The 13,389-nt window shown below is 41.6% G+C and overlaps 1 protein-coding gene across 6 annotated transcripts in view; it reads left to right on the top strand.

Moving 5' to 3' along the window:
• frmd3 (FERM domain containing 3) overlaps positions 1 to 13,389 on the top strand; it is a 74,787-nt gene that overhangs the window by 31,856 nt on the left and 29,542 nt on the right. For 2 of the 6 annotated variants that reach the window (XM_030418129.1, XM_030418130.1), the window contains exons 6-15: positions 622 to 745; positions 2,205 to 2,292; positions 3,920 to 4,008; positions 4,671 to 4,734; positions 5,073 to 5,108; positions 5,644 to 5,652; positions 7,793 to 7,881; positions 10,242 to 10,316; positions 11,631 to 11,699; positions 11,937 to 12,061. In XM_030418129.1, the coding sequence (XP_030273989.1) occupies positions 622 to 745; positions 2,205 to 2,292; positions 3,920 to 4,008; positions 4,671 to 4,734; positions 5,073 to 5,108; positions 5,644 to 5,652; positions 7,793 to 7,881; positions 10,242 to 10,316; positions 11,631 to 11,699; positions 11,937 to 12,061 (768 nt within the window). The remainder of the gene's footprint in view (positions 1 to 621; positions 746 to 2,204; positions 2,293 to 3,919; positions 4,009 to 4,670; positions 4,735 to 5,072; positions 5,109 to 5,643; positions 5,653 to 7,792; positions 7,882 to 10,241; positions 10,317 to 11,630; positions 11,700 to 11,936; positions 12,062 to 13,389) is intronic. The other 4 variants (XM_030418134.1, XM_030418133.1, XM_030418132.1 and 1 more) reach the window with 3 other exon arrangements.

Raw genomic sequence — 13,389 nt, 5'->3', positions numbered from 1 at the left:
GATGATGAACATTTATCCAAATCAACAGATAAGTTATAACTTTACAATTCTTTAGGTTCAAATTTATATGTGTCTCTTGTCACGACACTGTGCTTATGTCCTCAGGAAGACGATGTGTTTTGGCTTTAGATACCTGTTTTGGTCACCAAACACTGCTGGAGATGTCCTGAGGTCCTGTTAAAAACAAAAGAAACACAGGGGGAAGTTGTTCAAAGGCCTCCTTAAAGATATCGAGTTGGTCCATGCTAAAAAACGTTTAAGCTCTTTGGGGTCACTGGCTTGGCAGCCTTGTTGCCTGTAAGTCCACCACCTTCCCCTCCACCCCCTGATATGAAATCAGGTAATTAACATGTACTGTGAACGTGATATGACACGTAGCCAGTGACACTGACACATTTCTGGTGACTGTCTTGTATTTGCCACCAAATCAAGTCATAAAAACAACAAAGAACATAAAAAGCCATTTGAAACATGATAAACACCAAACTCTACATCCCAAGTTTTTGAGTTTCCCAAAACGTCATGGTACAGTAAATGGACTGCATTGATAAAGCATTATAACAACATGTTTAATTGACCTTTTTAGATCATTGTCGCACTGATTTCACTCTCTGTCTTCAGCTGAGCTCGGGGACTACGACCCAGAGGAGCACCCGTCAGACTACATCAGAGACTTCAAGCTGTTCCCTAAACAATCCCTCAAACTGGAGAGGAAGATTATAGAAATACACAAGAACGAGCTCAGGTAAACGCCATGTGTGTGTTTCCGTGTGTCTGGTGGGGTTTGTTCGCTGTCTGGAGCTGCGTCTCCGTCATCGGTTCGCTGTTTGATTTCGGTGACAGGCGCGGATGCTCACTCCTGTGATCTCTGTTTTCAAAACACGCTGTGTAGACAATTTTCTCCTCTGCAGACAATAAAGCTCTTTTCTGTCGTCCTGGCTGGAGACACAATTGGATGATACCCAGAGATTTGTGCCTCAGTGCACTGCGGAAGGTATTCCAGTTTAGATCCAGTTGAGAGCAAATCAAAACTGAAATTAATTTGCAGAGGAATGAGCATGAATTATTTATTGTCGAGCTTGTTTTGGACACCTTGCTTGTTAGCGCAGGATTTTCTGAATTTAAATTCCAGATGAAGATCAAACCTTGCAGCCAGGATGGATGTTAGTACATCCACACCTGATAAATTAGATGTTCTCTCCTTGCACGAGGTGATAAATTGGCTGTGGAACTAAATCGCAATACAAGGAGAGAAACTAGATTAAAAGCAACATTAATGCACCCGGAGATTTCTGCATAAAAAATACAGATGATGAATGCAAAAAAAAGAGGAAAAATATGCTAAACTGTTGCCCCACTCTTACTCTGCACAGACAGAATACATTCCCTTCATCATAAGATCACATGGTTGACAGAAATGTATACACAAACCCCCTCGCTCTGGTTGTTTGTGTGTATTTGTATCATCGCTGCAGCTCCTGAATTATGTTATTAGGGTTTCGTGACCGTCACACTCACAGCGATTACAGAACATCAAAGACAAATCCTTCATTTCCCTCAGCACAGAGGCAGATGATGCAAAATGCCCTCCGTCTGCCCCGACGGGTCTGACGAACGGGATTAACAGCATGTATATCACAGCCGGGCTGTCGAAGGAGACTTCAGGTGGTTTCTGTGCGTCTGTGAGATGTATTTTCATAGTCACGCCTTTCTTACATGGGGTTTAACGCTTCCCTCCACGTGTACGTAGACAGAATGTATGGTCTGGAATCAGGATGAGCAGCCACGTACGTAAATCAGTTTACTTTACGGCACTCGTAAATGAGAGAGTAAACACCTCGACACCCCACAACGAACATGCAGCCACTCTGTTTCCTGCAAAGATGATCGAAAACTGAGCCAAATGTAACGACTGTAATTAATGAAACATGCTCAACTAGAATCAGGCAAACATGAGATTCCGATGTTGCTATTGTATGCAAGCACAATAATGAATAAAAACATAAATCAACTGTCATTATAACTGCCATTTTTTCGCTCATGGGGAGCCAATATAATGAAGATCAATTGAATCAACACAAAGGTATCACCGTACCGTTACTGCTCTCATAACCAAGCACACAGAGACACTTTGCACACAGCACCAACATGTTGATGTTCACACCTTCTCCTCCTTCTCCTCCTCTTCTTCTTCTCTCTTTTAGGGGCCAGTGTGCTGCTTATGCAGAGTTGAACATGCTCCAAAGGGCCCACAGCCTTGAAACGTATGGAGTTGACCCTCACCCGTGCAAGGTAACGTTAGAGGAGAGTTTCATCCAGTCCGGCAGTGACACTCTGTGCTGTTGTTATTCACACTGTACCTCTGATCAAACAAGTTATCCTCCACGTCTCAGTTAGTTACTTAATAACTTAACAACCCGTTTATTATTGGTATAAGTCAGTACAATTCTCAGTTATGACACAAGTATGAAGTTACACTATAACTACAACACCACTGTATGTTTATTATTCTTAAAGGGGCTCTGTGTAACAATGTGTAGCAATTTACACTTGTTAATCACTTTTTTATTGGCCATTGGTGAGCAAATTGTGAACGTGAAGTGACGCCTTCCCCGACCGAACTCTCTCCGTAACTCAAAGAGTTCTGTTGCCTGTGGAAGATTTGTTAAAGTTGTTTCATGGATCGTGGATTTATCTGCAACAGCCCAAAGGATGTGACCTTACGCACGTCTCATTGTGTCTCTGTGCTCCGCTAACAGCGAGCAACAGTACCTCACGTTTAGTCCGCTCACATAAACTAGCAACCAGCTTCCACAGGGCTCCTTTAAATAATAAACAAAACACAACTCGGGGGTCTTTACTGATTTAAAGCTCCTTTCAGTTGCAGCTGTTCATTTTCAGGTTTAAATATTCACTCAAATCATTCATGCAGAATAGTGACGATCACATCCTCACCTGTCCTCTGTACCCTTTGCTTGTTTGCCCCTAATCTGCATATTAAACAGATGAATAAACAGATGATAAACTTTACTGACAGCAGCCTTCCACCAAGAGAAGAGTGATGACTGGGTGAGAGTGGGCAGCTCACTAACTATCATCAAATCCAAGTCAGCTGCTACTTTACAACATTTCACTGGCGAACAAAAGAAGCTTTCTGGAATCGATATTCTCATTGATCCGTCAGAGAGAGGATTTCAGGAAGGGCTTCAGCAAGTTAATGTCCCTGACCTCCATCTTTATACAGTTAATACCGTAAATCTTTACAGCGCTGCTGTTGGTACTGTGGTTCAAACACTGCTTGTACTTTATCCTTGGTGTTTCTTTTGCACCACTGTGATGAATGTACCAGTCTGAATCTGATAGCGAAAAGTAATATTTTACAATACGCTATCTGTTCATCCTCGAAACAGAGACGCCCCCCCTCAGCCAGCCGTATCGCAGCACGCCACGCTGATTAACAAGATATTTAAATTCGGTCTTTTTCGAGAGGGTTCTCTGTATCTGCAGCTGTTTTTAATTTAGTGTGCTGGAAGTGGCTGCTGCTGCAGCGTCATGTTTGTGCAGACGTGGGGAAACACAGAGAGTGGAAGAGCAGCAGGGGAAAGGAGGTCCGCAGACGATAAGCAGCGATATGGTGTGTGAGTGACAGGAACATATTGTGCTCAGAGGTGATATACGCCTCATTTCGTCTCAGCATGTCAAACTGAGTCTACCTGCTCTGTGTTTCCTCTACCTCGATGCCAGTCGCTGCAAATTGTGGGGTTTGACGTTTGAACCAAACAAGTGATTTTGTGTAGGTGCCATTACCATGGAGATTATTAATGGCCCACTCGCCTCCCCGCTGTTGATCAACCTGTATCCCACGATGTCCTGCGTCTCACCCTGCATGTTTGTGCGTGTTGCTTTTGTGCGTTTGCAGGATTTCACAGGCTCCACGGCCTTTCTCGGGTTCACTGCCACAGGGTTTGTGGTCTTCCAGGGAAACAAGAGGATCCACCTCCTCAAATGGTACAAATGTGTCCCTTATTGTTGTTTATCAATCGTAAACTATCAAATCTAACTTCAACATGTTCTGCCTCTGTGTTTCCTCTCAAAGGGAGCTGTAATAATAACTAGGATCAATTTAAAGTTATGGTCTTTGACTTAAAGGTGCAGTATGTAAGAATTTTAGTTGAAAACATACACAAATAATCTAAAATGATCAACAGCATGTGAAGAAATTATATTTTTATAATCTACTGTTAGCATGCTAACCAGCTAGCCAGGTCCATCCTGAGCACCAAAACTCCCTCAGTGCTTCAAGATTAGAGTCCAGACCGCTAAATAAAGACAATCTGTAGCATCTGGAAGAGTATTTTACACCCTTTATGTAAAAAAAGTAGCAATACCTCTTCATTAAGAGTTGTACTTGAGTAAAAGTACACAAGAATTATGAAAAAAAGTGTATTTTACATATGTACATATACTGTACTGTTGTTTATAATATGTTATTAGATAATTACTTGTCAGCCTTTAATGTTGCAGTTGGTCGAGGCTGTAATAAGTTATTATTAGCTATATGATAGATTTATTTCAGTATCACTAAACTCAGCTGTTCAGTCACACCTGTTATTGTCGTTTGTCTTTAACAGTGATCAGGTTCAGGTGTTTTAATCTGTGTGTTTCTGCAGGAACGATGTCAGCAAGCTGAAGTTTGAAGGGAAAACGTTTTACGTCATCGGGATTCAGAAAGAGGTGAGCATCCTCCTGCATGCACTTTCTCTTCTGCAGGGTAAAAAAAACAAAGACTAAAATGTGCTGTGTATTTTCCTCCATCACAATGATGAATTCCGTAGTCTCTTACTGAAATCGTCCTCATCGTGCTGACCTGTTAGATCCCAACCTCTAACGTTTGTGTAGATGCAGAGATACCGTCTGTTGTGTGTTAATGTAGTGTACATCCTTTATGCTCTCTCCTCCTCTCCTTTCTCCCTTTTTCTCCATCTGTGTAATGGTTACATCAGATAAATGTGCTATGAAATTGTTATCCTGTCCACCATCACACACACTGTATATGTGTGTCGCTGTTTCAGATCTCCTTAACAGGCAGGATTCACTGTAACAGGATGGTGGGTGTGTTACGACTAACCTCCTCACTCACGTTATGTGTCGACTGTGGCCCAAATATGAGACTCCTTTCGCTGCATCCAGGACAAATAGCAAGTTAGATAAACACCTGACACTGACACAGACACTTAAAACGCTGTGCTGAAATACAAACAAAGAGCAGGTGTCTTGCATTTGGGACACACGTTTTCATCTGTGCGCTCGATGTTTGTCATCCGGAGCTGTGGTAGATTCTGAGCAGCGATTTTACTCCTCATACATGAAGATGGATTAACGCATGAGCTCATATTGATTCAGTCAGAGTCGCCTTAAAAAAAACACACTAGTCAAAGCCAGGTTGCTCTTTAATCTACCAATAGGCCAATCAATCAGCCAATCAACTATTCCCCTCGATCAGAAGCTCAAACCAGCTCTCTCATCGTCTTTGCTTAACCTGTCTGTCTTGTCCACTTGTCTGTCTGTTTGGCAACTCATGAATGGCTGAAGATGCAGTTTTATCTTTGTGTTTCTGTCTCTTCTCTCTGTGTGTAAACATAGTCATCGCTGGTGAGTAAATGCAAGTGATAACAGCAGCACCAAACATCCTTAAAGTCCTTAATTTTGATGCCTCTCCCCACAGTCCTCCAGCCCTCACCTCACTTTATGATTGGAGGAAACCTTTGTTTCATCTTTTCATCATTTTGGTTGTTCAGTGTCGTTTGTGTCATGTTGTTTTACGTAGTTTTAAGTCATTCATTTAACTTTTTAGTGTTTTTAGCTCATGTGTGCAAACATTCATTTTGAGTCTCCGTCAACCAAAAATATTCAGTTCGATTGTTAAAATTTCAGTTTTACTCCTCCACCTGTTCGACTCCCGCTCATTCTCATCCTCGAAATAAGCTTCATAGCTCCGTTATGCATAAACTATAGATTATGACGCATAATCTATAGCTGTGTCCATGTCATGTAGTCAACATTAGAAAAGTGCAGATCTCTTCATTTTTGACTGTGTCCTTACATTGGTGTGTGTGTGTGTGTGTGAGAAAGAAAGTGTGTGTGTGTGTGTTTACATAATATCTGTGAAGATGTTTCACTGTATTTTATAGAGATATGATGTGAAGTCTGTTTGTGCGACAGGTCACTGCATGGATTCACTGTTTCACCCTCACCTCTGTTGTTCAGCCTGGAGCACTTTAACGTAACTGTCCCACTTTGAGCTGATGGCAACTCTTCACAGATTTAATACATTTGATTGAAATGTTTCTTAAACAGCAGTTTATTCTATTTTTATTGTTATCATATTCCTTGGTTACCGTCAGGGAGTGTTGTCGTATTAAAGATCGGCCTCGTCTCCATATCAACCACACTTTTACTCGGCCTTTTCTCTGTAATTTCCTTCAAGACCATGTCAAGACCACAGAAGCAGGAATATCACTGTATTCAAATACTAGAATCATTGTTTCTTTCTTTTTGAAGAAAAGAGTCACCCCGAAAAATCTCTTGCCTGCACAAACATTTGGTACAACCTGTCAAAGGGGTGTTGAAAAAAGATGGTTAAGTGGATTTCAGCTCCTTCATGTTTGTATTTGTAAAATAGTAAAATAGTAGAAGTATAGTAAAAGTAAAATCCCCCACACATAAAATTCACTTCTGCAATGCTTTTGGATTATTTTATTAAGACAGGAGTGAACATAGTTGTAATGTCTGTGTCGGATTGCGCTGGTCTTGATTTTATCTCGCTCCACTTTTGTCTTGGTCGTGACTTGGTCTTGTTTTCGGGGATCTTGACTACTAATTAACTGCCTTTTGGTGTTCCGGGGTCGAAATAGATTTTAATGGTTCATTTAAATGTGTTTAACATTACACCAGCGGATAGCATTGCTTTAATCTTAGTGTACTTGTTTCTGTAAATGCTGTCAATACTTTAGCCTTGTACATTTAGATTTATGTCTTCAGAGTTAATTCAGCATGCGTCTAAAAAAGCACTTCTGCATGTCAGCCAAAGTGGGACTCATGACGATTTTTAAATAATATGTAAATATGCAGTTCTGGTACTTTCACACACACACACACACACACACACACACACACATGGCTACAGAGCACATGTGTGTAAATCACACCTACATACTGTACCTATTACCACTGATGTGTGACACTGAGGGGGTTGAGCAATACAGCTGACTTTAGGAAGAGGAACGAACAGGATCAGTGCACAGCTGATGTTCTCTGGACCGGCTCATGATTCCAATCTTCTTCCCAAAAAAAACCCAACAAACAAAAAAAGATTTTTTGGTTTGGTGTGTCATGGTTGTTCCTGTCTTACAGTAACTCACCCCCATTTTATTGATCTCCTCTCTCGCTCACCCTTTACCCTCGTTGTCGAGCGGCATCGATCCGATATCTCATATTACCAGACACACAGGCCTGAAAACGAGACACTTACAGGAATATATCCCTCCTCCTCCTCCATAAAGACCCACGTTCTGCAAGCTACAAGCTCTTTTACTGCTGACCGCTTCAGCCAAACCACTATATCTGTCCCACATGTTGCTAAGCTTACTGCTTTGGGTCTGTGGGTCAGCGTTTTGCGCAGCTCCCTCTCGTTGTGTTCAGCACTTCTCTTGTCCTTATTCACACGTAATCTCATGTATCATCCTCACTCGTCTCTCTTTCTCTCTGTGTCTTTGTCCTTTTTTCCGTGCAGAAGAAACTGGTGTTGACATTTCACACCTCGACCCCTGCTGCGTGTAAGCACTTATGGAAGTGCGGGGTGGAGAACCAGGCCTTTTACAAGTGCGTCTACACACACACACACACACACCTACACACACACACACACACACACACATGCAAACACACTCACGCAAATATCTATGACATTTATGAAGCTGCTCCTGAACTCAGAGAGGTCATTCACAATTCACATGATCCACCATAAGTCCACTTCGACGTCTCAAGTAACTTGTGATCGGATCTCACTTCCCCACTCTATATCCAAATAACAAAATGTACATCAATGGAACAAACTTATACAATTTTTTTACACAAAGAAAGAAATATATTAATGTGCAAAGTTTGCCGAATTTACAAGGATTCCCAGATATTTAAGAAAGTGTTGTGGACAGTTTTTCATGATGTTTCTTAAGTTTCTCTTCACTCAACAACTCATTAAATTGAGCAACTTTTGAAGGGAGTCTGGAGGTTTTATCTCTGTGGGCGAGAAATGTTTGTGTATTGGTTGCTGTTTTCTGTATTTGTAGAATTTGAATTTTGTTGTCTTGTATTCATTTATTGAAAATGGTTAAATCTGTTGAAAATCTGGAAAAAAAAGAATTAAAGAATTTGTGCCCATGCAGCCCAAACCACCTCCAGATGTGTTCAGGGTGATCAGATCTCAAAGGCGTCCTCAATGTGTCTTGGGGGGAGTTCACACCTGCTCTTTGAGCTGCCCAGTCATGATCGGTTTACTCACGATGGATGTTGATACCAGGTCTGAACAGCCTCAGAGACACTTGAGACTGAGCTGCATTATTTGAGCACACAATGAATAGTTAATGTTATACGTAAATAACCTACTAAGATACATTAGACTTAATTAAGAACATAGAATTATCAAATAATAATAACATAAAACAAAACATGGCACTTATTCAATAATTTCTGTTTGAGCAGTTTTTGAAAATATTTAAAACAAGTGCCTTCAATTAGCTTTCACTCGTCTCGTGTCTGTCTGTGGCTCTGCGTCACTCTGCTGCTGTCCTGCAGTGGGGAGCAGCTGATCGCTCCGAGGCCGTCGCTCTGAATATTGACTGACTATTGACACTGCCGGCGTGTCAGGAATGGAAACAAGCTCGGGGACGATGGCGAAAGTGAGAGAACGGAGACTAGCTTTTGTCTGAGGTCATGGCTGCGCCAAGGTCGAGAGGAAGCAACATGAATGAAGTCTGAGTGAAGAGGGAAAATCATTAGAGCACTTTCCTGCACAACAGCAGAGGAAGCTGTCAGACCCGTGATCACGTTCCTTATGTATGTAACAGTTTCACATGGACCTGAACCGTTTGTCCTTCTTTCACCTCCTCCTCTGAGCACCGAGAAAAGATCAGAAGCCACGTGACTGATGTCTGATATGCTGTTCCATAAACTGCTGGCCCAAGGTCAAGAATGAACTTTTAATCTTTAAGTCAGCAAGCAGAGCTGAAGCGATTCTTTTTGAGGTGAGGGTTGGGGTTGAACATGATTTTAGATTTTATTTTTCGAGGCTCCCAAGACTTTAAGACTGCATCCTCGGGAGCGCTCTTAACGTCTTACGTACGGAGTCCAGAGGAAGACTGAGATAAGGAGGCAGTGGAGCAGGATGAGAAGAACCGCCGGGTATTAACATCTGCTCAGATGTGACGTAAAGATCTCAGGTTGAAGGAGGCGAGAAGGTTTGGGAGAGGAATTGGAGGCTGTTTCGTGAGTTATATCTTCACAGTGCCCTTCCTCCTCCTCCACAGTGTCAGTCCATCCCCTTGCTTTAACCGCAGCCCTTACTTCCCCTTTATTTTCAATCACTTAATTTCTGTTCTATTTGCTGAATACTTGTTTATTTCCCTCATACATTGAGCGAGTTTTTGCTGTGTATGTCATCTCCTTTAATGGCACATAAAAAAAGCTTACAAAAGAAGAAAAGTTATAAAAGCTTTCTGATGATAGCCCTCGCTAGACATCTTAATGACAGCAGCTCATGTGTCTGTGAGAGGCGGACAGACGGGGAGTGGATGTCATATCGGATGTCAGACGAGCATCAGAGCCGCTTAATCAAATTAGAGCGAATTGAGTTTGTAAATGGCAGCCAAGCGGAGCTGCTGTCTCCGTCTCTATCTATCTCTATCTGTATCTCACACTGAGCAGAGCGAGCAGAGATGTGTGCATGTGCTCCGCGCAGATCTGCTGCTCTGGAGTTTCTCATGATAAATGATCCCCAAACCAAACATGAAGGTTCGACCTGCAGCAATAGCTTTTACCTTGAAACGCCTTCCCATTTCTGCTTACCTAGGATGAAGTCTGTGCTCAGGAACTCACTGCCAAGCCACTTCACTGTCGGATGCTTTGTAATGACGAAGTTTCTTTGTTTGAACCTCTTTCTGTTTCTTCCTCCCTCTCTCTGACAGGTGTGCAAAGTCAAGTCAGATAAAGACAGTTTGTAGCAGTAACATCTTCTTCAAAGGCAGCAGGTTCAGATACAGGTGAGACAGTATTCCTACTGTTTGTCTTTCTACAGACAATACAATGATGACAGGCAGCATTTTGACTGTTACAGATGTCCTAAAGGGAAGTTGGCTGGATCTGTGTGTGTGTGTGGCAAGAGTTGGAAAAAGTAGAATCACAGGAGAGAAAGTGATGTAGGACTATAATAATATAACCAGTGGCAGCAGGAGTAGATGCAAAGATACAGAATCAGATTTAAAAAGGAAAATTCAACCACATTTCATCAGCAGGTCTACACTAGACTACATCAAACCCATCGCCTTGCTGTAGATCAGCGTCTCCTCTTCGCACATGAGCACCTACATCCAGCTTGGTGTTTGTTCGTGTGATTTACCGACCCTAATATCACAGCAAAGCCTCTGTATAAGTCTGTTATTGGAGCCGTGTTAGCCCTGATTCTCCTCTCAGACAAAGCTCTTTAGCGGGCTTACCCTTCGGGCCGTTCCATTTCATCAGCTAGCTAAAGCAGTTTGGCTTAAGGGCTCAACGATGACTAACAGCATATTGTGGAGTATGTTCAGAAATATGGGAATTGGTCATTTATGCAAACAGGTCCACAAACGAAAGGCGATATTCTTGAAGCAGAGCAGATCAGGTCTCTGGAGAACTCGTGTTGGACCGGTCGTATATTGCAGCACACAGTACTGATGTCCGTTGCACTATCAAGTGCATGTCTACCACTCCAGATGTCTCAATTCAGCCCTCTAATTTACGACCTAACCATCAATCTCAGCAACAATAGCTTAATGGGATGGTGGAGCCTGATGGCTTGAAACACAGTCCAGAAACTCCAGTCGACAATCAGACTAATGGAGCTGCTGACCCGGCTGGCAGGAAGCTGCCACCCAGAAACAGACTACAATTACAAATGTTTCTCTTTTGACATCGTCCTCACACACAAAATATGAGTCTGAGGAGGTCAAGTAGGTCTGTATGAGTGACAATTTCACACTTACTCTCTTACAGACCTACTTTTTACACAGTCATAATCTGTCAGTGTTACTTGTTAGCCACTTTGACATAGTCAGAGCTTTAAAAATGATTTTGCTGTTGTTTAAATTGATTTTAGATGATATATATTTGTAATTTTTAATTGCAAATTTAAACAGTTTATCCCAGTTTCAGAGACCTTCAGATACTTATCATACGTATACAGGGGTATGAATAACCAGGTTTTTGATGTTCGATGTAAACACCACATCCTAATTATAATGAAAAACAGGGTAAGGCTCAAAACATGAAAATAATGCACATGTAAAGGCGCTGAATAACCATGTGTTTCTCCTTGTTAGCGGAAAAGTAGCCAAGGAGGTGATAGAAGCCAGTTCTAAGATTCAGAGAGAGCCGCCAGAGGTGTGCAGGTAAGTGACAAATCACCTGCACTCTCTCACACAGTAAGAAAACAGTAGGAAAACAGTCATTAAAATGGACGGATTGCTTCTTTACAGTAATATCACACTACTGAGAAATTATACATGAAAGGTCAAACAGAGAAAAAAAAAAAAAGAAAAAGTGCTTCGTGTTGTGCAGACGTGCTTTCACGATGCACCTGAACGTGACTCACAAAGTCAGTGTGGTTCTTGTCTGTGTTTTTCCAGAGCCCAGTTCGGTCAGAGTCGAAGTTATAACTCTCTGAGCCATAAAAACCTCATCATGAACATGGAGCCGCTGGTACCTGCACTGCCCTCCCCCAATGAGTACGAGGAGACGGCCACAGAAAACGGTAGGACATCACTTTAATTCATTCACACGGAAATTCACCATCAACTTGTTGCACATTAGCGTTCATATTAGCGGCATATTGGCCATTTATTAGTCATTATAAAGCATTACGTGAAGAACATGCTCCACATATTAAAGTGAGTTCATGTTCATAACTAATTCACTAGCAGATCTGTGTGGTTTATTAAGTGTCAAACTACTGGTGAATTAGTGATGAGCCAGACCTATTAGGGAACATATTCTCACTTAGAAAGACGATGGAAATACAGTTTATAATGTCTGAGGCATCCATGATTTGAAGGTCCAGTATTTCCATATTTACTCATTTACAGTAGGAAAAAGCGATGTCAGGATAAACCCCAAAAGGCAGGAAAGCAAACACAAGCAGACACACGCCAATGGCCTCCTGCCACAGGCCTCTGGAAAGTCACATGGTGTCTCCCTCGTGTAGGAAGCAGCACACATGCGCAAGCCTCAGACAGAAAGCGTTAATTGAGCAGCTGATGCTCCCATCCCTCCATCAGTCCTGTCTCCCTGGAGACACCAATCGCAGCGTTCTAAAAATACCCTTCCCATGATCCTCCCTGAGTTCACCACCATGCCTGCACCATGTGTCTGCCTCTGTGTGTGTTTAAAAAAGGAAACGCCTTGTTGACCTCTTGGAAACAGGGACATGGACCCAGTTTTTTTAAATATCATGAAGGGAAACTCTGACACTGTTTCAGTCTGTGTATGATTCTGTGAGCACATGAGAGCTTTTACTTGTACCTTTCCCTTCATGTGTGGTGTGTGTGAATGACCAGCTGTTGCATCATAAATGTGAAAGTCGAGTACATCAATGCTGTGTGTGTGTTTTGCAGCTTTTCCCACATTTGAATCTTCACTTAGATCACCTGTAAAACACCAAAAGTTAATATTATTTGTGTGAATATTACGTCATTTGTCGTGTGAGAAATTCATCTTGGACATACAGGCTACATTAGACATCATGCATTTAGGCAAAGCAAATGAAGCATATTAAATGCTCTTTTAAAACACAGTTTATGAACTCAGCATTGAAAAATAGACTACATTAATCATTAGACAGCAATGGTTAATTTTACACATTAATTATTTCCTTATAATTTCCTGTTTAATACCTACAATGTTTCCAGAAAATAAATGGGAAATTTGATACAAAGTATAGTAAAATTACAATTAAAACACAATTTAAACCCAAATGAATATTAATTCTATATTTATTAACTCTTAGAGAAATACATTTACTCAGGTACTGTAGTCCAGTATATTTTCAAGGTACTTTACTTTAGTCTTTCCAGTTTTCTGCTA

This window comes from Sparus aurata, chromosome 5 (genome assembly GCF_900880675.1).
Source record: "Sparus aurata chromosome 5, fSpaAur1.1, whole genome shotgun sequence".
Lineage (NCBI taxonomy): Eukaryota > Metazoa > Chordata > Actinopteri > Spariformes > Sparidae > Sparus > Sparus aurata.
Note: the sequence above shows the minus strand (reverse complement) of the source record. Positions and strands in the feature narration are given on the sequence as shown.